At 34.9% G+C, this 25,324-nt stretch overlaps 1 protein-coding gene across 4 annotated transcripts in view; it reads right to left on the bottom strand.

Annotated features, from left to right (window-relative positions):
- Positions 1–25,324, bottom strand: part of CCSER1 (coiled-coil serine rich protein 1) — a 1,384,598-nt gene that overhangs the window by 728,354 nt on the left and 630,920 nt on the right. For all 4 annotated transcript variants that reach the window (XM_032332893.1, XM_032332895.1, XM_032332896.1 and 1 more), the window contains exon 8: positions 23,057–23,140. In XM_032332893.1, coding sequence (XP_032188784.1) covers positions 23,057–23,140 — 84 coding nt within the window. The remainder of the gene's footprint in view (positions 1–23,056; positions 23,141–25,324) is intronic.

Below are 25,324 nucleotides of genomic sequence, written 5' to 3'. Positions count from 1 at the left end.
AGCAGGCAGGGCCCCTCCTGTGTGTCTCTTTCCTGTAGGGGCCATTTTCCCCCTTGCTATTTCCTGCTTCATTTCCTGATGGTTCCCTTGAATAGTCAGAAACCTCGGACCAAACAGTCTCCTTTCTCTGTACATCCAAAACACACTGCAGTCAGCACCCCAGTGCTCCTCCTCTTCCCCTTTCAGACCCTAATGTTCACCTAAGATAAACTGGTTTCCTACCTAATAATAATCCAAATGTTGGTTCATCCTTGGGGTCATCATTTTTGTGCCTACTTTGATCCCATGTTCCTGCTAGTTTCCTATTTATTCCTCTTGCAAAGACCAATTGAATCTCAATAAGCAAAGAGATGACTCCACTTAGCCAAAGAGCTAACGGAATCAAGAAATAAGAATTTTGCAAATTCTAACTTCTGCTAATTAGAATTTGCTAATTGAAAACACCCTAAACCTCTTGTCTAACTTGCTCCTGGAAGAGAAAAATACCAAGAGTTTTAATGATGCTATTAATCTTTGCATCCTTTTTGATAAACAAGATAAAATTTGACTTTTAAAATATAGTTTAAAAATGTTTTGAACAGCAGCTGGGGAGAAAAAATAAACTGTACGGACTAACAAAAATTAGTCCAATGAAGGCTAGTGCAGTGGAGTAATTACCATTTACTGGTCACTCACTAATGCCAAGGTTTACCTTTTAATGGGGGAAAAAGAGAAACTATTAAATAAGCCAACATTCAGGAGAGAGGAAATACAAAACAAAAACAAAAACAAAAACAAAAAACAGCAGTCATGTAGGTTAAATACAGGAAGTTCCCATTTGTGAGTCCTGCCCAAATTCTCATTCACTGGGGAAGTCCTAGGAAGGACCATAGGAAGACTATATAATAAACCATATTCTTTCTACTTAGGAGTTTTTGGTATTGTGAAGACAAATAAAAGCCAGACATATTTCTAGAGTACCAGGACAGCCCTCAAAATAGGGATAATACAGTTATTACTTGTGTTATACTAAAACTCAATCCATCTTTTAAAATTCTAAGAGCAGCCAGAAACCTGGGTAAAGAATAAAATTTAGATCATAAGTAGTTCTAATACAAAATGCATCCTGACTCAGTCTATGTCAGGGAATACAGGGAGAAATATTTTCTTTGTTAAGCATTGCATTTTAGGTTTGTTCCCACCCTTGCCCCCAATCACATTCCTGATTTATGGTCTTAGGAAGGACCTAACTAAATCACAAACATATATAATAAAGGTTATTTTTGAGAAGGCACATGTCATTAGCTACAGAGGTTTTTAGACACTGATCTTATCTTGCAAAGAGGATGAAATACATCATTTAGCGACAACTGACTCTAGCTACTGAACTAACGTCTCTAGAATACATGTAAAATGCTCAAACAGGACAGAGCTAGGGCATGGTGTTTTAGTGCCATACGGAATCAGGTAATCCAACTTATGTACCAATTACATGGTGTTTTGGTACTATTTGTCAGTTTTAAATGCTTTTTTTAAAGGGGCTGATTTTTTGTTTTTGTTTTTGTTTTTGTTTTTTTCCTTACTGATCCAGATACTATTTCATCAACCGAAAGAAGAATTTGCTCTCTGATAAGAAATGCCACAACTTCCATGGAAACTCAGTGTCTTGCAAAGAGGTTATAACTACTTGAAAACAAAACAAAACAAAACAAAAATGCTGTGAGTGGCTTTATGGCTCTCATGGAGGAGGAGGAGCCTTTCTGCAATATACTGTTGTCACTTTGTGGATTTGTTTCAAGTTATACATATAAGCACTATAGTAAGTGAAACCATAAAATACATGAACTATGATACACTTGGAATATTGGCATTTTCTTTTTAAAATATTGACATTTTAAATTACTATTTTTAATACTCATAAAACCTTACTCCCGAGTTTGCTGAAATTCAGAGCAGTCTACTTCAGTTCATCAAATACTAAGTGGGAGGATAAATCACAAAGCTAGAAAAATGTCAAACACTTCAGGCTAGACATGTTAGGCTAATCACAGAAAAGTTCTTCAAAGATCTGAGTGCACAGCACTTCATAAATAGTACTGCCACCAATTAATTTCTCTAAAATGAAGATTACAGATTTCCCATGGTGAAATTAATGTTATAGAGTCAACCTCTTTTATAATAGGAAATGGTTATTTTGTCTCCTAATTCTAAATTAAGATACAACCTTTTCTCCTCATTCTTCTCCACCCACATGCATTTTAAATATTAGATATTTGTGGGATGAATTTAAATTTTTTCTCTCTAATAAAATCAAGGATTCTCTCCTCTACTAAATAAATGATGCTCATTTTAATAGCACACTGAATAGAATAATAAATCTCAAGGTACTAAAGCGACAGAGATCAAAATGATGCCTTATAGAATAGGTCACATTTTATATGGATTATATAATACATAGTATTGCTATACTTCTACAATTTGCTATATTGTATTATATAATTAATTTATTAAAATTAATTTTAATTCAAGCCACCAACTCAAAGACCACAGTATTGACTAATGACTGTGAGATACAAGAATAGAGACAATTCATGTATCAGTCTTTTACATATACTTTCTTTCTCTTCTAGTATTCCTGTTTTAAAGTGTGAATTTCTAACCTTTTGAGAGAATGGGGGAAGAATTTGAGTATTTGTTCCATCCTCCTTACCCATGCTTCAACAACAGAAAAGAAATGTCTTACCAAATCAGTGAGATTAGGCAAAGGATGAAATATGGGGTATTCCAGCCCCTCCAACTGCCTCTCTCTTTTTTAAATTATTTTTATTTATTTATTTTTAAATTTTTTATTTTTTATAAACATATAATGTATTTTTATCCCCAGGGGTAGAGGTCTGTGAATCGCCAGGTTTACACACTTCACAGCACTCACCACAGCACATACCCTCCAAAGTGTCCATAACCCCACCCCCCTCTCCCAAACCCCTCCCCCCAGCAACCCTCAGTTTGTTTTGTGAGATCAAGAGTGACTTATGGTTTGTCTCCCTCCCAACCCCATCTTATTTCATTCATTCTTCTCCTACCCCCTTAACCCCCCATGTTGCATCTCCACTTCCTCATATCAGGAAGATCATATGATAGTTGTCTTTCTCCGACTGACTTATTTCGCTAAGCATGATACCCTCTAGTTCGATCCACATCATCGCAAATGGCAAGATTTCATTTCTTTTGATGGCTGCATAGTATTCCATTGTGTATATATACCACATCTTCTTTATAACAGCCTCTCTTTTGAAACAAATGCAATTTATCATATAGACTTTCTCTTCTTCTTTCTACTCTATGTGAAGTTACTTGGACTAGGGCTTAGGGTCTGCTTTTCATCTCTCCTTGTGGTCCCACTTTTGGGCCTTGTTCCATATGATGCAGCAATGAGCTTGCGGCAAGTTTAGTGATGGTATGGGGGGGTACTTGGGAGGTAATTAAATAATGTAGGGAGAACCCTCATGAATGGGATTAGTGCCTTATATATGCAGGCCAGAGAGCCAGTTTGCTCTCTTTCAGTCATGTGCCGAATGACTAGAAGTCAGCAATCTACAACTTCAAGACAGCTCTTACCCAAACTGAACCATACAGGCTCCCCAGTCTCAGACTTCCAGCCTCCAGGAGTGTGAAAAATACATGGCTGCTGCTTACAAGCCACCCAGTCTATGGTCTTTGGTTATAGAATTCCAGACAAGATCTAAGTTATATAGAGGGCACAGGTCCATGCCCTACCCCATGTTTGGATTTTAGTGGTTTCAGAACCTGTAAGTTGGAAGCTATATGAAAAGCTCACTCATGTTTGTTTGTTGTAAGGTGTGTTATAAGTTTAACCAATAATTCTAATGTAGGTGATATTAATTGCTTATATTTGCATTTTTAGAATCATCATCTACATTACAGACTTCTTGAACAAAGATAATAACATTTTCCAAAGCACTTAGAAAATACAGAAGATACACAAGACACTTGGTGATTAACAGGATGAAAATCATTAAGCAGTTATATAAACTATATTTGAATATATATTTAAAAATAGAAAATAGCTCATTTAATTTATATATTTTAATAATTTAATTACTGGGCAACTGAAAACTTTAATTATATCAGAAAGTTTATAGCATTCTATTCTAATAATGAAAATATTCCAGGAGACCTCATTAACTATAAAATTGCTCATATTCTTAAATTTTAAAAAATATATTAGCTGGGGTTGCCTGGGTGGCTCAGTGGGTTATAGCCTCTGCCTTCAGCTCAGGTCACGTTCCCGGGGTCCTGGGATCGAGCCCCGCATCAGGCTCTCTGCTCAGCGGGGAGCCTGCTTCCTCCTCTCTCTCTCTCTCTGCCTGCTTCTCTGCCTACTTGTGATCTCTGTCAAATAAATAAATAGAATCCTTAAAAAATATATTAGCTGATATTATTTTCCTATATGTATATGCATACCCTATATAACATTACTACGTTAAAATGTAGAAATCCTTATTTAAATTTTGACAGACTAAAAGGATTAGATTTTCTGCCAGGAAATCTAAGAGTAAGCGAGACCACGAAGGGAGGAGGACCCACACGGCAGGGTTTTTGAATCGAGTAGGCTCAGTGGAATACGTCTGCTTACCTGAGTTACAAACAACTTTTTTGCAGTTTCTGACATTTGACTAATAATTCTCCATCAGGATGATGGACTCAAAGGTTAGCTTGATTTAAATTTCCATTCTGTGTGCTTCCTGATCGTGTTTTTGTTCAATATCATAAAGGTAAGGAAAAGAGGGGCATGGATGAGGATGGATGAAATTTTATTTGTCAACTTTATACTGACCTTCTATGCAATAGTTCCATCCAATCTGCACATGTAACAATATCAGTAATCTCACTCCAGGTCAGAACAGATGTTTAATCATCTCCAAATGTTGGAAACACAACCAAAATGGGAATGTTTGCCCTGAATCCTATAATATCCTTAAGTCACATAGAAGAGTACCAGTTTTAAAAGGCAAAATCTCTATTATTGCATTCTAGGCTTAATTCAGTAAAGTGGAGTTGCTAGAAAATTAGGAAACACGCACCATTATGTCCCAGACCTTGTGTTGCCTGTAATAAAGCAAACATTTCACAATGGCATAGGATTCTCTAGACTCCAGCAAAATTCTCCCAGATGTCTTGCATACAATTAAAACAATCTAGTATAATCTGTTTCAACTTGGCAAAATTAAAACAATATTCTAGTTAGATGGGTCTCTCTGGGAAAATCCAGTTTTCCTAAGCTGTCATTGTTGATGAGAGTTCCAGGTGCTGCTGACAAAGCATTAGATGTTATCAATGATGTATGGAGAAAGAAAAGAAAATCTCTTGCAAACAGATTTAAATAAAATATGCTCAGGGGACAAGTTTCATGTATCAACACACAGGATTCTAAGCATATCACTGAGCTGGGATTAGTCTCATGGGTAGTCTCACGACTCCAAGATAATAAATACTTCACACCATAAAAGAGGCCTTAAACGTGAAGTGGCAAATATGTCTAATACCATTGCATTTAGAAGTTTAAATACAAAGCTGTAATTGATTGCATTAGCTTGGAAAAATGTAAAATTAAAATACTAAGAATATATGTTGGTAGGTAGAAATGAAAATGGTAGTTTAAAATAAATATCAGAAGCAGTTAAATAATGATATATGTTTAACAGATACACAGTTTTTAATTTGCACTGAATATAAATGCCTAAAAGCAATTCACTGATACTTCCAGAATGGAATTAACTTTTTTTTCTCTGCACTGTAATTAACTTAAGAATCTAACAGTAAAATAAAGATCATAGTGAAACTATCAATTCAATTAGCATCTAACATCAACATATTTAGTATTCAGAATTCAGCTTACTGAGTTACTAATACTTTGAGAATCCTATATGAAAGTTTAAGGACTTCAACATGTTCATGGCTAACAAGAAATAAATTATTCACTTTCAAGTTTACTCTGATTATTAATAATCACCCTGTGAATATTAGGAAGGGAAATAGGTGTGACTTCCATGAGGGCTGACTTATATGGATCCTAGAGAGGATGTCCTTTGAATTATGAAAATATGTAAAAATTCATTTAGAGTTGCATTAGAGTTGCATATATAGCTTATTGAAAGGTTTATTTCAACAGAGGAATTAGGATTCAGTTGAGGTATTCTGTCTGCTTAGAATAATATATTCATTTATTCATTTAAAATATTTGACCAGTTACAGCTCATGCACTATTTCATGTACTGGTTTTTAATACTGGGCACTGGATGAAATGTCTTTATAGGGATATATGAATTCTTTATCATCTTTTCTTATTGCCAAAAAAAAAAAAAGTCCCAAGAAGTAGGCATAATGAATGGGTATTAGTAGTCTCCATAACTTCAGAGACTATACTGTCCTTGTGTTAAAGAGAGGGGAATTAAACCCTTGGGTTATTGAAAAAGCACTGAATAAAGCATTTGTTGTCTTCAAGGCTACAATAAGCACATAACATTTTCCTGTTTCCTCAATGAAGCAGTATGGATAGAATAAAATGTATTTAGTTTGATCAGTAGGTAGGGACTTTCTCATTCATAAACATAAACTGTCTTATTTACAGACAGTAAATTTAATATATTATCTATGGAAAAACACAATAAATAAGTTACAGTCCTTTGTTCTATAATATTTCACTCAGGTACACATTATTTTATTCTAAAAGGACAATCTATAAAGCATTGGAAAAGACTGGCCTTATCAGTGCCCTTTGGGGTAAATTTTTAGAAGTTAAATGTTTTGAATAAAATTAAAATAGTGAAAACGAAAAATAATAGTGAAAATGTTTGCAGATTCTGGAAGTGACAAGAGGAATATTGTTCATTTGCGTAATGACAGATATGACATGTTTCAGAAAGTAATTTTGTTCTGTTTTTTTTTTTTTTTTTTTTTTTTTTTTTAGTAATTTTGTTCTTTATAGACCTCTAAGATAGTGCCCTCTAGTAGCCATATTAGTATATGCACTAAGAGAAGAAACAGTGAAAAGAAAAAGAACTCAAAGCAATGAACATGTTTAGGTGATGTAGTTTTCTAAGAATCAAATTATTATACATGACTAAACAGTGAAGCTTCATTTTTATTAAAAAACAAAGTTTGTTCATTTACTATGGCTGAGAAAAAAATTATCACAGTTTTTATTATCAGATGTTTATCCATACCTATAGCTAATTTAGCTGAATACATGTAACTAATGTGAAGGACATGCTACTCATTTGCACATTTCCATTTCACCTATATGAAAAAAGCAGGGGGAGAAACACATGAATATATCCAAAAGAATTATGTTGAGGTAGTGGAATAATGGGTAACACAGTTTTTTCCTCTTCTTCCACTAGATAACTTTTATTTAAAAAAAAAAATTCTAAAATTTAATCTAAAATAAAGTTTACCTAGTATTTAGTCAAGATTATAGTTTTATGTAAAAAGTACCTCTACTACATACACAAACAGTAAGACTTCCTTAAGAAACACTGTTTGCTATGATATAATGGCAGTTGTGTTCATGAAGTTTCAAGGATGAATTGAGTGTTATTCACTCAGCTTTAAGTTCAATTACATCAAATGGATGACATTAAACTTGCAAAGTGTTTGCCTTTTGCAGCGTACTGGAGACAACTCAAATTATGTAGCCAATCTTGAGCAATATACCAGGCACAGTGTCATCTTTTTAGCAGCTTGACTTTGTGCTAAAACAAATATGCCTATTGTGACAAAGTTCACGATGAGAAAAAAAAATATATAGACACTCATTCATGGAAATTTATATAATGATGCAGTTTCTTTAAATGATGGATTGTATATAACAAGATAGGCTATGTAGTTCAAGACATCAGTGTACAAAATGACAGAACTATGAAGAGTGCCTATTTTAATTGAAAAGGTCAAATTAGCTAGGAAGTAAAAATCAATAAGCAAATATGTTTTCCGTTGATTCTATCCAACCTCCCTCCTTCCAAACTTTGGCATCTCTTTGCATGTCCAGCCTAAAGAAGTCAGTCATAAGCAAAGGGAGGACCCAAAGCATCCCTCAGTCTCTCTTCTGCTGCTCATTAGTTTGATAGGAAAGTTCATTAATTTGTGCTAAACTTTAGTTTTCCTGTTTGCTAATGCACTGAGAATGACAATAAAACCCACATAATTCACAGAGTAGTTGGGAATTATAAATGTAATACAGGATGAATAAATGAATAAAAACTAAACAGAACAATGAGAAGAGGAGCTTATGTGGATAAGACATTTATTATGCTCATGTTAGATGTGTTTTGTGCTATTTCGTTTCTTATTAAAATTCCCATAATTTTTTAAAATTTTTTATTTTCTATAAACATATAATATATTTTTATCCCCAGGGGTACAGGTCTGTGAATCGCCAAAAATTCCTATCATTTTAATAGTTATTTAGTATCGGTTGCTACCAAACCATTTTGCTCACAGATCAAGGACAATTGATAAAAATTATGCAACTGGAAGAAAAGGAAAAGGAAGGGTAGTTACACCAGCCTTAAACCCTGGGAGCCTTTAAATACTGAATTAAGTTACTTTTGGCCAGCTGTTGAATGAATAAACAAAGAGCTACAGAATGCACTGGGAACTGAGAATTTAATAAAAGGAGAACTGCCTATTGTGTCTGGGGAATTATAAGAACTTTGAGGGGTTCCCACTCCAAAACAACCCAGTTCCATGAACTCCAATAGCTCAGAAACCCCTGTAATCCCTGGCTTGGCATGGTCTCCTCTTTGTTACTCTTAGCCTGACATTCCACCAGCATATGCATGCCACAGTGAGAAATGATCAGATTTAAGAACATTACAGTGGCATACTTTTTGCTTCTCTGTAACAAATGTATTCAAGTTTAATTTGCATATGCATAGATATTTTAAATGACATCTTATAGTTCTGTAACTTTGATCAAAGTATTTATCACCTTTAAGTGTCAGCTTCAATTATATAAATATTTTTTTAAAAAGATATAACTGAGTGTGATGTGAGACACATAAGCAAATTACCTAGCATTAATAATGACACATGATACGGATGCTTATTTGCCTTATACTTCTCCTTTAGTACTTTCACAAATATAGATCATAAATATATTTGTCATTTTAAAATTTTACTCTTCCATTTATACGTAAGTCTTTTGCAGTTCTTTTTCCATTATCTTAACTTTCTACCCATACCTAGTTTCTTTTACTAATCATTACAAACCATTTTTTCTAAAACAATTAGCTTAAGACAACCATCTAATTGTACTATTTCATCAAAAGGTTTTCTTGTGAAAATGAGAAGCAGATTACTTAAGGATGCCCTAAACTTGTAAAGAATTTTTGTTTTGCTGAATGCTGATTTATTTTGGTTTCTTTGATTTTTAGAGTATCTTAATTTTTTAAAAAGATTTTATTTATTTATTTGACAGAGAGAGATCACAAGTAGGCAGAGAGGCAGGCAGAGAGCGGGGGAAGTAGGCTCCCCTTGGAGCAGAGAGCCCGATGTGGGGCTCGATCCCAGAACCCTAGGATCATGACCCGAGCCGAAGGCAGAGGCTTTAACCCATTGAGCCACCCAGGCGCCCCTAGAATATCTTAATTTTTTAAAAAATGATTTATTTATGAATTCATTTGGGGGAGGAAATACGTGCATGGAAGCAGGGGCAGGGAGAGGAAGAAGCAGACTCCACACTGAGCATGGAGCCCCACACCACCTAAGACACAACACTATAACCCAAGCCAAAACCAAGGGTCCACACTCACCCAACTGAGCCACTCAGGCACCCCTAGAATATTTTAGATTATAATTTTGACTTTGTCCTTTCCTTATGTTTCTATAATTTATTTCAGTTCCTAGTCTTCAGATACTTTAATAGTTCTATTTTCCACTGCCATTTTATCTTCATTGTTTACTGTGGCCCCTATCTTGTATTTCAATTCCCTGCTTCATGTTTCCACCACTGGCTTATTTGCTCCCTAGAATTCCCTCCATTAAATTATACAATGAAACCCAACACTACTCCTTCCCTCTTTTATTTCATTCTTTCCTCGCCCAAATTATATAACTTCATAATGCGACGTTATCTTGTTTTATTCTCTAAAGGTTTCCTTAACAAAGGTTGTAGCAGGAAATAGGATACAAATTTTATTCACTTCTTTAAACATTTACTGAATGCCCACATGGCTGCATGCTGAGAACAGAAGGATGACAACGCCTCATCATTAAGGTGCTCATCAATGAGAGTGCAAAATGTACCAAGACAAGGTAAAGCTACCCTTGAATGGAATAGGGAAACACATGGGAAGTATACTTAGGCTTAAGCTTCTTGTTGGAATGGTGCCCGTTTTAATTTTGAATTGATGGGGCTCAAGGCAGGCGGCCCTAGAATGTGTCACTTTGGCATGTTGACTGTTTGAGGTGAAGGAAATCAAGGCCTAACAGTCATGTAGAGCTTTTTACCTCTTATTTAACTATCTGAAAGAATTGAGATAGAAAGCCTCTACCAGGAAGAAACCCAGTACCACAGATAATTACAGTTTATCTCTCTATATAATTTTATATAGACAATGAAAGACTTCTCCGCATGACATGACAAACATTTGTTTACCAAACATTTGCTCTTGGGATGCCTGTGTCGCTCAGTCAGCTAAGTGTCTGCCTTCAGTTCAGGTCATGATCCCAAGGACCTGGGATAGCGGCCAACATTAGGCTCCCTATTCAGTAGAGAGTCTGCTTCTCCCTCTACCACTCCCTTTGGCTTGTGTTCTCTGTCTCACTCTCTCTCTTTCTCAAATAAATAAAATCTCTTAAAAATTTTGATTTTTCATTCCTGTGAATGGTTTTCCAACCCTTTAAAGCCCTGGATCCCTACCCCCTTTTCATTAGCTCATCATGGCATGTAAGCCTTTATTGATGGCCTTTGAGCCTCTAGTGTCTATGTGAGGCTCCCCAACACAGGAAATTACATTTGCTTATGAATCTGTTTTATGTCAATTATTATGACAGCCAAAGAACCTAGAAGGAAGAAGGGAAATGTTTTTCTCCCCTACAGAACTCTCCTTTCTATTCCTTATAGAAATTAAAAATAGTCCTAGTTATAGCTCAAATAGTTGGGAACTGAGATGTTTCTAAATTATTAAAAAACACTTCTAGCCCATGCATTCATGTTTTGTTCAAATGAGTAAAATAACTGTCAGATGTTATCAGATAGTTTCTGATGTTCATCTGGATTACTGGGTTTCCTCACTTCTGACAATTCCTTCAGACTGTATTTGACAGACTGTGGTAGACTTATTAGCAATATGAAATACACATGTGTTTATATAGAGATACTGTATTCACATGCGGAATGAAGATAGAGATACTTAAGATAATCAAAAAAACATTTATTTTCTTAGTTTTAGGTAAAATAGATTTTTCTTTCTTAATCTCTTCATCGCTCTGATAATGTCAGATCATGATTTTACAAGTACTTTTTAAAAATAGACTTCGATAGTGTCCTCACTCAGCTTCAAGAGGTGTGACATTAAATGTGCCTGTGATGTCCCGAGCCCTGAAGAAAGCCACTGTACTCATCTCTAAGACTGTGAGAAGTTGCTTGCAGGTGACTGCTCTAATCTCAGTTAAGACTGTATCATTCAATCCACTGCCCTGATCACCCAAGCCTGACTGGTACCACCAGGCTAATCAATCAAGAAACAAGAGTTATTGTTTTTATTATGACACTGATCTATAGCAAAGGAAAACTATGACATCTTATTGTATAAAACAAACCTCACTGCTTTGTAATTAATAAATTTTGGTGTGTTATGAGAAAAATATATGTTCATGGAGTCAGGCTGACTTTGCTGCAAATCCTAACTCTATCACTTACTATGCATACTTGAACAAATCAGTTAATCCCTCCAAATATCTGCTTGATTATAGATGAACCAGAAGTAATACATACTTCTTGATTTTACTATAAAAAGTAAAAATCAATAATAAATGAAAAGCATTCACCAGAGACTTGCCAAAGAATAAGAGCTCAGTAAATAATGGCTGTTATTAAAATGAACCGTTTATTCCTGCCTCCTCATATGAATGTTGGCTCCTGAACAGAGACTACTCAACTTGTTAACCCTTGCTTCAAAGTCCCTAGCTCAACCTGGCTTTCAAATACTTAAAGATAATCCACCATGAGGTAGAACATTATGTTATAATGTTTTATATTTATAAATGTAAGTGTAATTTATATTTATAATATTTATACATATACACATATACATGTACACATATAAATGTGCTGAAAGGCCTGGACAAACCTCACCCCACCCGAAACTTGTTTACCCCGAAACTTGTTTTCGCTGGAAAGTGTTATCAACCAGCTACTTCTGCTTCTGTAAAAGTGCTTGCTCAACGCGAGGGCTAACTAGCTACTTTCGCTTCTGTTCGAATGCTTGCTTAATGCGCGCGTGGGCTCCCAACACCAATCAACCAATACCAGGTATGATTTTTTAACTTGTCTGTACCCCACCCAAAAACTTATTTGTACCTGCTTATAAAAACCCTGCACTTACTCTGCTCGGGACCTCTCAGCGTCACCCACAACGAGTGCGCGGAGGTCCGGGTTTGAACTCGCAATAAACGACCCTTGCTGTTTGGCTTTGACTTGCGTCTCTGGTGGTCTTTTAAGGTGGGCGTACAACGCATCCGGCATAACAGTGTACACACATACAACATATGTAGTCTTTTACATGTAATCTCCCCCAGTAATCCACGATTTGTAACCCCCCAACCTCCAACCCATGCCCCTCTAAATTCTAAGTCTTTTCCCTAATTCTAAGTCTTTGGGTATCTTTAAGTCCTGTTGATTACTTAAATAGTTTTATCTGGTAGGTTTTTTTACACCCTGAAATCTTGATTGGTATGAGAAAATGAGTAAGAATGCAGAGAAACCACTAAATTATATGACATACCGTATAAATAAAAAAACACAAAATACTCAACTTTAGAGATGAATTAATTTCTTTGTACTTAATTTGGCCATAATATGGCTGCCTGTCACGTTTAAAGCATATTTATGTCTTAAAGGTATAAAACACCTTCATACTAGCATTTAAATTATAGCACAATTATTTCCTTATATCCATGCCATACTACAATATGACAACACTTCATCATAAAGACTTAAACAAGTATGTACTATTGCCAAAGCAAGTGCAGTAGAATATTAAAGATTGTATCTTTTTTTCAGGTCTTCATCAGGGAACTGGAGTGTGTAAGGAACTGGAGGCTAATCCCCATTATGTATCACAGGATATTGCCTCATTTGTACTATACATCTGTCTCACAGACCTGAGGAAGAATGTAGTTACTGCTGCGATAAGCCTTTTCTGGATATATACAATTAATTCACCTCAAAAAAAAAAAAAAGGAAAGTAGCCTGACACTTTAATAATGTTTAAGTATACCTAATCTATTTCTTTTCTGTTCTTAATGTTTCCTAAATATGGGAAAGAAAGAGGATTTGAAAGCACTTACAGCTGTCTGTTCTTATGCAAATCATCCACGGGCCTGTAATATTCTATCTTAAAATGACTAGTATGAAATAATACCCTGAGTTATAATAGAATGTAGAGCAAGTGGGGAATTACTTTTAAGATGGATTCAGGATATGATTTTCATGCAAAAAGAATGTTTCTCTTATCAAGCAGGAATTATTCTGTTATTAAAGCTTCAAGGACATACAATTTTATTCAATTTGAATTCTGAATATGTTTTAAACCAAATCAAAATTATTCTCTTCAGATTCTTGATAAAGTGCTGTTTAGCTGTATGTATTTCTTAGAGTCTTATTTTTAGCTCCCCCTTTATTATGCAGAGTAACCTGATTATACATAATGCTTTACTTTCAGTTCTTCAATTGCCTTCAATTTTTCAAAATTCATCAGTTCTACAAGTGCCTTTTATGCAGCTCCATACTTCGCTATTCAAATATTAACAAGTGAGCTGAGAGCTTGGTTTACATTTAAATAAAGTAAATGGGATTTTAAGAGGCTGGAGAAAAATGATTGTTTATATGTTTACTTGCATTCAAGTAATAGTTTTCAGTATTTGCTTTCAGTGAGAAAAGAGGTTTAATAACACACAAAGATATATATATTTATTTTAACTAGTATGTTATCTGTTTTTCAAGTTAGTGTTTACATGGCAGGAGGAAGAAGTGTTCAAAACTCAGTTACGTACCTACCATATAGCATACCTAGAACAGAGATCATTTGTAAAACCCCATTTCTAGAAGAAAAGCCTACTTTAAACAATCATGACATAAAATGAGATTTAGTGATGGTCAGAAAAGGAACTCGGCTAATTAAAAGGTTATCATATTCATCTTTGTAAATGTGATCAAACCAAGAAGTAGTAAGTTTTAATAAACATAATATTTGTTTATCAAGATTCAGCAAAAGGTATAATTTAGGTAACCATTAAATCATGCCTCAAAGCAAATTTTGGTGAGTGCATTAGTTTTAAAACATTAAAATGAAACACACAATTTAAAATTAAGAAGTTCAGAATTAGCTACTAAATTCAGCAAAATAATGTATGAACTAAGATCTATGTTTTCCCCCTAAAATATTTATCTTGCAGTTCTTACTCCATATGTTTACATATTAAATAAAAATACTGCCCATGTTTACATCAAATGACAAAACTGAAGTAACTGAAGGTTCATTCTTTTATCTTTATAGCTATGCTTTCATTTCATATTTATATTTTGAATTTGTTGAATATGTTAATATGTAGAACTACAGGGGTTAGAAACACAAACTGAATTTAAAGCTTGCTAGATGTTTCTCAAATGTTAATCTCTGTACAGAGTTCTCCTCAACTGGAACTTCTCCCAATTAACTTTCATCTAAAAACACAATGTTTAAGAGACAAGTAAGAATGTGCTAACTGATGTTGTAAAGTGTGTAAAATGTAAACATCTGAACCTGAAGTTACTAAATTAGGATTCAGATCCATAGAAAACAAACAAAACAACACATCTTTCAGAAAGGAGTTTTACAACTGACATTTTTAGAATTGTTGACTTATGGGAAATGCAGATGGCTTTTAGTCAGTTTTATTATTTTTTTAAATGCTTCACAGTCAGTGCATTCCTTTACTCTTTAGCTTAGAAACTTGTGGTGACTAAGATAACAAACAGCTTTCACTACATTCTGACAAGTATCAATGTTATGTGGTAAAGAGAATATAAAGACAAACAAGTATTTTTATTTGTTCTTACTTTTCTTCATTTTAATGAGGGATGTTTTTAGAGTATATTTATTTGCAGACAGTTCGTAAGCTTTTTGGCTGAAATCTTATTTTGGGGTTATTCATTTAAAGTATGACCTTTTAAGTACAACTATGCTTTTAAAGAAATACAGTGTAAAAAGCTGTATCTGATGCTTTTTTACTCAGATCAGCTACAAAATGAATGGAAGTTCCAAAGGGAAGAGTAAAAAAGTAGAAATTATAAAGTTTAGAATCATAAATTACTGACAGTTTACCTTTTCTAAAGTAATTATCCATACACATTCATGTTTGACAAAGTAATAGGCATTTAAATTACTGGTAAAACACAATAGTAAATGCAAAGTATGGCGTACTGATCCTAATTAGGGCAATTACATTTTAATATTTACAGTCTTTAGGTCCAAAAAAGTTATTTTTACTTTTCAGCTAACTTCAACTTTAAAACTGTTTTGTTCAATCAATTAATAAATACCAAGCCCATTTTCTTCAATTCCTGAAATCATATAGGGCACACTTTTCATCCATATTGTGAAACCATTTATAAATTTCTATAGCCATTTATAAGATTAATAATCATTTACCAGAAAATACCTGTAAACCCCTTCCCCCCAACCAAAACACAAGGCTACACACTTCACCACAAATGTTTATGATAAATCTCTCAGATTTATTTTAGGAACAAGAAGGCAATATTTACAATGTCCCTCAGTTTTATACTAGCAATAAAATTACACTGCAGTCTCCAACATGACCTTCACTTAATAGCTGAGAAAAAGAATCAAACTCTCTCATAAGTGGGAAAAATATTTCTCTGCTTTATGTCACAAACAACCCAAGTTAAAGTTAAAAATAACTTACTTTAAGTAACTTTTATATTGATTCTGATTGAGCATTCTTACTTTAAGCCATTATGTTTAGATTTTTGGTCTAAATCTATACCAATGCATTAATCTTAAAGTAAATTCATTAAATCCCTAAATCTTCATTCTGGTGGGAGAGTTCTATTTCTAATACACAAAAAGTTAAATATCTTCTACCTATACAATAAACACAAACTTATATTTAAATATATATATATATATATCCAAATATTATTTATTAAAAAGACTTCCTATTATTTCTGAAAGTTTTCTTTTCCATGCCTTCAGCTAACATCCTTATTAACAAGAGGTTAAATAATTCTCAGTGAAGTCCATGTCACAGTTTTTCATTTCATTTCCTATTCTGAACCAGTAATTCCTAGCATTCTTTAGCAATAAACTTGACCAGGTTTTTTGTTTGATTTTTACTCTCAGATGTGACTTTTTGTCCATTAGAATCTTACAGACAACTGTGATATGCCAAAACAGTAAAGTCATAACCTCTATCATTAAGGGGTTACAACCCGTAGTGAAGGGGTACAATTTCGTAAGACCTCTGATACTTTCACTTCCCTTACAGACTAAATGATTGTGTACCTCCAAATTCACATTGAAATCCTAACCCCCATGTGATGATGGTATTTAGGGGTGGGGATGTGGGGAGGTGATTAGGATTAGATGAGGTCATAAGGGTAGGGCCTTATGGTGGGATTAGTGCCCTTATAAGAAGAGTAAGGGACAAGAGAACCCCCCCTCCCACCATGGGGGTTGGGTCTTCCACATACTAACCTTGGGAGGACACAATTCAGTCCATAGAAATATCCTTAATATTTCAAGGTAAATGGTGTTTTGTATGGCAGCATAGCAGCCTAAAATACCAAGCAAAGAACTATTTCTTTAATAGACAATAAAGAAGACCATCTATTCTACAGAACTTTTTTTTTTTTTTTTAACTTCATTCACACTGGCTATCAACACAGAAACACTCATCCTATAATATACAATTTTATTGGGGACCATAATCTAATAACACTAAAGCAATGGTTCTCAACTGGGGGAAATTTTGTCCTTGTGGATAATTGGAAATGTGTGGAAGGTAATACTGGAGAGAGAGCAGAGGGCAGGGATACTGTTATATATCCTACAGTGCTCAGAACTTACAACCAACAATAATCTGATACCAAACGTCAAGAGTGCTGCTGTTGGAAAACCCTATTCGAAAGATAATAACTCCAACCTTGCATTTAAAAACCTCTCTTTTGCACCAACCCCACATGGCCCCAATATATAAGTAAACAATTACAAAAAATAAGTTTATTATTAAGTTGAAAATAAATCTTTTCTTGATCTAATTATATCTAAATTTGATTTATAAGGTTTACAAAATTCTTGTAATAGCAGTGGTTAAAATGAAAAACCCAGGGGCACCTGGGTGGCTCAGTGGGTTAAAGCCTCTGCCTTCAGCTCGGGTCATGATCTCAGGGTCCTGGGATCGAGCCCCATATCGGGCTCTCTGCTCAGCAGGGAGCCTGCTCCCCCACCCCCCCCGCCGCCTGCCTCTCTGCCTACTTGTGACCTCTGTCTGTAAGTGAACATAAAATCTAAAAAAAAAAAAAAAAAAGAAAAGAAAAACTCAAGATAAACAATAGAGAACTACCTCCAAATTACAGATCTATTATAATGTATTATAATACAGTACAGTTAAATTGGTTTCTAAAATGTTTTAAAACTTTCAAATTTAGGTAGGTAATTTATAAAGGTAATGTATAGTATAGGTAGTATAGTATAGTACACTATAAGTAGGTAATGTATAAAGTTTAATGTTCATCTTGTCAAAATGTCACAAGTTATTTTTTATATGGATCAAAAGTGTCTCGACTTAATTTTTAATATATACAAGTGGGTTATGTTGCTTTTATGGGGTTGTACCCCTCCTATATGCTCCAAATCCAGCTTTAATGAGGGTTTTTCTTTTAAGCAATGTCCTTTCTTCCTTAAATCCCCAAATCACTTATGCTTTCTTCTTTAGCTATAGTCTTCTTTAATAAAACCAACTTTGTTTTTACAAGTTAACATTTTCCTGTTTAAATATCCAAGATGATAATGCAAAGTAGAGAGCACAAAAAATTGAAAATAATACCTTGATTGTTACCAGGTAAATTTTAGAGACTAATTAGTCATTTTGGGTCATTCAAGTTAAAAAGAAAAAAATGAAATCAAGAAAGAAACAGAAACAAGACAAGGATCCCATCAAAAAAGAGAGCTATAGACCAATATCCTTGATGAACACAGATGCGAAAATTCTCACCAAATTACTAGCCAATAGGATTCAACAGTACATTAAAAGGATTATTCACCACGACCAAGTGGGATTTATTCCAGGCTACAAGGTTGGTTCAACATCTGCAAATCAGTCAATGTGATACAACACATCAATAAAAGAAAGAACAAGAACCATATGATACTTTCAGTAGATGCTAAAAAAGCATTTGACAAAGTACAGCATCCCTTCCTGATCAAAACTCTTCAAAGTGTAGGGATAGAGGGCACATACCTCAATATCCTCAAAGCCATCTATGAAAAACCCACCGCAAATATCATTCTCAATGGAGAAAAACTGAAAGCTTTTCTGCTAAGGTCAGGAACACGGCAGGGATGTCCATTATCACCACTGCTATTCAACATAGTACTAGAGGTCCTAGCCTCAGCAATCAGACAACAAAAGGAAATTAAAGGCATCCAAATCGGCAAAGAAGAAGTCAAATTATCACTCTTCGCAGATGATATGATACTATATGTGGAAAACCCAAAAGACTCCACTCCAAAACTGCTAGAACTTGTACAGGAATGCAGTAAAGTGTCAGGATATAAAATCAATGCACAGAAATCAGTTGCATTTCTCTACGCCAACAACAAGACAGAAGAAAGAGAAATTAAGGAGTCAATCCCATTTACAATTGCACCCCAAACCATAAGATACCTAGGAATAAACCTAACCAAAGAGGCACAGAATCTATACTCAGAAAACTATAAAGTACTCATGAAAGAAATTGAGGAAGACACAAAGAAATGGAAAATGTTCCATGCTCCTAGATTGGAAGAATAAATATTGTGAAAATGTCTATGCTACCTAAAGCAATCTACACATTTAATGCAATTCCTATCAAGGTACCATCCATCTTTTTCAAAGAAATGGAACAAATAATTCTAAAATTTATATGGAACCAGAAACGACCTCGAATAGCCAAAGGGATATTGAAAAAGAAAGCCAACGTTGGTGGCATCACAATTCCGGACTTCAAGCTCTATTACAAAGCTGTCATCATCAAGACAGCATGGTACTGGCACAAAAACAGACACATAGATCAATGGAACAGAATAGAGAGCCCAGAAATAGACCCTCAACTCTACAGTCAACTAATCTTCAACAAAGCAGGAAAGAATGTCCAATGGAAAAAAGACAGTGTCTTCAATAAATGGTGCTGGGAAAATTGGACAGCCACATGCAGAAAAATGAAATTGGACCATTTCCTTACACCACACACGAAAATAGACTCAAAATGGATGAAGGACCTCAATGTGCGAAAGGAATCCATCAAAATCCTTGAGGAGAACACAGGCAGCAACCTCTTCGACCTCAGCCGCAGCAACATCTTCCTAGGAACATCGCCAAAGGCAAGGGAAGCAAGGGCAAAAATGAACTATTGGGATTTCATCAAGATCAAAAGCTTTTGCACAGCAAAGGAAACAGTTAACAAAATCAAAAGACAACTGACAGAATGGGAGAAGATATTTGCAAACGACATATCAGATAAAGGACTAGTGTCCAGAATCTATAAAGAACTTAGCAAACTCAACACCCAAAGAACAAATAATCCAATCAAGAAATGGGCAGAGGACATGAACAGACATTTCTGCAAAGAAGACATCCAGATGGCCAACAGACACATGAAAAAGTGCTCCATATCACTCGGCATCAGGGAAATACAAATCAAAACCACAATGAGATATCACCTCACACCAGTCAGAATGGCTAAAAGCAACAAGTCAGGAAATGACAGATGCTGGCGAGGATGCGGAGAAAGGGGAACCCTCCTACACTGTTGGTGGGAATGCAAGTTGGTGCAACCACTCTGGAAAACAGCATGGAGGTTCCTCAAAATGTTGAAAATAGAACTGCCCTATGACCCAGCAATTGCACTACTGGGTATTTACCCTAAAGATACAAACGTAGTGATCCGAAGGGGCACGTGCACCCGAATGTTTATAGCAGCAATGTCCACAATAGCCAAACTATGGAAAGATCCTAGATGTCCATCCACAGATGAATGGATCAAGAAGATGTGGTATATATACACAATGGAATACTATGCAGCCATCAAAAGAAATGAAATCTTGCCATTTGCGACAACATGGATGGAACTAGAGCGTATCATGCTTAGCGAAATAAGTCAAGCAGAGAAAGACAACTATCATATGATCTCCCTGATATGAGGAAGTGGTGATGCAACATGGGGGCTTAAGTGGGTAGAAGAAGAATCAATGGAACAAGATGGAATTGGGAGGGAGACAAACCATAAGTGACTCTTAATCTCACAAAACAAACTGAGGGTTGCTGGGGGGAGGGGGGTTGGGAGAAGGGGGTGGGATTATGGACATTGGGGAGGGTGTGTGCTTTGGTGAGTGCTGTGAAGTGTGTAAACCTGGTGATTCACAGACCTGTACCCCTGGGGATAAAAATATATGTTTCTAAAAAATAAAAAATTAAAAAAAAAAAAAGAAAGGAACAGAAACAAAATGCTTGAATGTCATTTTACTAAATCAGCCAACAGAAAACTTTCTTAGAGGGAGGGTACTGAATTGCTTTAAGACTAGAACTATGTAACATAGCCTTTAAAAGTAATCATATTTTTTCTAATTTCATTCAACATAATGACGGTCTGATGTCTTGTATGTGCTTTGTTTTAAATATGACACAAGTAATTTTCAGGGGGAGAGAAATGAATGCTTCTTTCTGAGTTAATCCTCCAAAAATAAGCATTCTCTGACAAAGTGACCGGTAGATTTTCTGTTTTTTTTTTTTTTTTAAAGATTTTATTTATTTATGTGACAGAGAGAAATCACAAGCAGATGGAGAGGCAGGCAGAGAGAGAGGAAGGCAGAGAGAGAGGAAGGGAAGCAGGCTCCCTGCTGAGCAGAGAGCCCGATGCGGGACTCGATCCCAGGACCCTGAGATCATGACCTGAGCCGAATGCAGCGGCTTAACCCACTGAGCCACCCAGGCGCCCGATTTTCTGTTTTGTTAAAATTGGTGATTCTATGCATCTTTACTATTAATGTACATATTTTTATTCAACTCAGATCTTTTGTACCCCACATAAACAAAGCTTGATTACATAACATATATTTATAGTGTTATATTAAATATAGAAATGTTTTCCTACTGTAATAAATAAAATTTATAATAAATCAATTACTTATTTACAGAAAGTTATTCCCAGAAATGTAAGACATGTTCCTTTTGTCTGTAGTACTATTGCTATTTTAAACACTGGTTTATAGGTTTTCTAAATCAACAATAATATGCTCATGAAGCCAATAATCAGCATTAATGCAATCATACCACAGTCTAAATAAAGGTCAAATTTCAGTAAAAACACTGTCCATTGGGGCGCCTGGGTGGCTCAGTGGGTAAAGCCTCTGCCTTCGGCTCGGGTCATAGATCCCAGGACCTGGGATCGAGTCCCACTTCAGCCTCTCTGCTCAGCAGGGAGCCTGCTTCCTCCTCTCTCTCTCTCTTTCTCTGCCTGTCTCTACTTGTGATCTCTGTCAAATAAATAAATAAATAAAAGTCTTTAAAAACAACAACAAAAAAACACTGCCCATTGCCAAGAACAAATAAAATATGCCCTAAAATATGCCCTAAATTTGTCTGCTCTCTTACTAATATGTTAAGAACTCTCAGAAGCTTGATGGTCTATAAAATCTGTTTTGTCATTTAATTGTATCAGATAATTATGTAATATATCATTGTTAATGTAGTCAACTCTGACATCATAAAGAACTATTGACTAGGATTTGTTTTTTTTACCTTGATAATGAGTCAGGCTCTCTTACTGTGTAATATTTCTTCATTTTATTGGCATTGTTAAGAACTCTTTAAAATTCCTTTCTCATTCCTCTTTTTCATTCTTATCTTACGGATCACTTTTTATTAAACTCAGTGAATTTTATTGCAAAATACTGTTGATATACAAGCTGAAACACATACTTAGAAAAGGAATACACATTGCTATTCTTGTAACCTACCAAATATGTTTTCAGATTATAAAAGTTTAACTTATGATGTTTATGATGTCACATTTTAAAGCACCCTGAAAATGACAACTATAAAAATTTAATACTTTGTGTTATTTTTATATAGTATAGATATTGCATAAATTAAAATCTCATTAAGTTAATACCTTTTTGGTAGCTTTGTGAAAATAAGAAGTAAAATCTATTTTTTGTTTAAGATTTCTGAGTACTTTCCTTCATATTACATCATTATATCTCTAGGTAGTGTAGTCTGAAGTAAATCACATGGTTTACAAAATAAAATATGGACTTAGTCTTTACAAATTTTAATAAATACAACTAGAACATCTAGCCATCTGTTTCTAGAATTATACAAAGTTCAATTAGATTACAGACCATCCTATTTTTCAGATTTTCAAATCATCATTGATATAGCACTATAAAATTGATGATGAATCTGATTTAAGCACTAACAGTTTCTAATGAAGAAGTCGTTGGATGGTTTACAGCAAATAACCTTGCAAGGAAAGTATACTTGTGGGCCAAGTATTTTTATCACTTACCAGCTCTTCCTGAAGTTGGGAGATGAGTTCGTCCCGTTCTTTTAGCTGCAGCTTCAGCAGTGAGCATTCATCTTTCATTATATCCTATAAAAACATCAAAGAGACAGCATAATAGGCTTAGCCCTTTCACTTTGCTCTTGATAAGGAAAGTCAGCTTCACACAGTGGGAGATAATTGCATATGACTAATGAAACTGAAATTTTCTCCACAGTGTGGTATTTTTCATAATATATTCTAAGTTGCAAAATAAACAAGCTAATGTATCTGAAGATATTATTGTATATATATATATATACACACTTTTTTAAAAAAAAAATCAGTCTCTCTCTTTGATATTCATTTGTCCATTTTGTTGCCAATAACAGAAACTAGTGAATTATCCTAAATTCTTTCTTCCCATTCTTGTACATACATAGTTGAGTAGAAAAAGGACGATACTGTAAGAGATACTTTTATCTACCATTTGTTCCCCTACTATAATGAAATATTAATTCCCAAACCAGTTACCATGTTACAGCCTTTGTCTTTAATGACATCTCTCTAATATTTGTCCCTTCCCCTAGAGCTCTATCTTTGTGCATTTAATCTTCTCACTGGTCAAGTACACTCTGGCACAGCCTCTGTGTACACAATACATCCATATCTAGGGCCTATATTACTGTATGCTGGTAACTCTCAGATAAAATTTAACTTAATCAAGACTCCTCCATCTTCCAAGCATCAGTCCACAAACAAAACTACTTCTTGAGCATATACTCACATTGTCCCATAGACATTCCAGGGCAACTATCATCTCATCATTTCCCCTCTACTTGAAAACTTTACTTCTACTTACTTCTCACACCTTCCTGGTTTCTAAAAATACCCAGGATATAGCCATCCTATAAATAGCCATCCTATACTCTCAGTTTTTACTCACTCTGAACCAAATCTGATACCTCTCTCATCTGTTTCTTTATTATGTCTTAGACTCACTCACTCTTCTCTAAACTCATTAACTTACTCTAGGTACTCATTGCTTCTTTCCTGGCTTAATGCAGTAAGTTTCTAAACTGGTTTTCTATCACATTCCCAATCTGCCAGAGATTTGCCTTAATGAGGATAAATTACATTCCCTCTTATTTAACAGCTGATCACCTCCTTCAGGAAAATAAAGAAGGCAACACTCTTTAGCACAGCATATAGTGCCTTTCGTTATCTGATACTTGCTTATCTCTGGAGCTTCAGAGTTTTCATTTCCAACTTTCTTAACAACCTTCACTCATTCCTATAGAACCGAAACACAAGGTGTTTTATCTATCCTTGCTTTACACACACACAAGTCTGGATTATACAGTCTTCTACCCACAGCACCCCTCTCTTCCCCACAACTGTGCTTTTAGAGGCATTTCAGACATTGCACCTTATTCCACTAGAGAGTTTCCCCTTGTTGGCTGAGTAAGATGTCCCTTGGGAGTAAGGGCATGCTCCATAGCATCTAAATCATACGTCATTTCATGCAATATTAATACTTTACGTGCTGTTTGCTTATTCCCCAGCCTCTTCGGACCTTTTTCCCCCTCCACTTCAGCAAACAGACTATTTCATTAGCACCAAACACTGTAACTAATGTGTATAAGCTCAAAGCCAGATTTCCTTCCCATAAAATCACCAAATAAGTAATATACGCATTAGAACTCCCACTTTTTCTGAATCTGTTAACTGAACGGGCAAGGAAAACAACAGCTAATGACTTAAAAACAACAACAATATCAACAGAATACTTGTTTATTTTGGTTTTCGTGGTGTTAATAATTTCTACTTCCTCTAAACTAAGCAACACCAAACATATGATTTGGATTTACTAATTTCTTTCAGTTGTTTACAACCAGCTTGACTGGGAGAGGCTAATTAGCCTCCTTTTTCAGTAGGCCTATTTCTTCCCTAAATCATGTTTTCATAGAGTTTACACTCATTGTTTTTAATATTTATTTTCATAGATTTTAAATATTAATGCAAAGAACGCTTAGCCTGCTCCACAATATAAAGGAAAAAAAAATAGCAAACTTAAGAGGTAGCTAAAAGAATAATCCTGCTTCTTAGAATCTGAGATCTAGGATCAAATTGTTGGGCTTTCAATTAACTAGCCCTGTGGCTCTGTGCTAGTAACTTTTGTGTGGAGGCTGACGATAACAGCAGACCATAAACTACCTGATGGCAAATACTACACTGTACTAATATTTATATTCCCAAAGCCTTGCATAATATCTCACTTAAGAAAAATTAATT

Source organism: Mustela erminea, chromosome 2 (genome assembly GCF_009829155.1).
Source record: "Mustela erminea isolate mMusErm1 chromosome 2, mMusErm1.Pri, whole genome shotgun sequence".
NCBI classification, from domain to species: Eukaryota; Metazoa; Chordata; class Mammalia; order Carnivora; family Mustelidae; genus Mustela; species Mustela erminea.
Note: the sequence above shows the minus strand (reverse complement) of the source record. Positions and strands in the feature narration are given on the sequence as shown.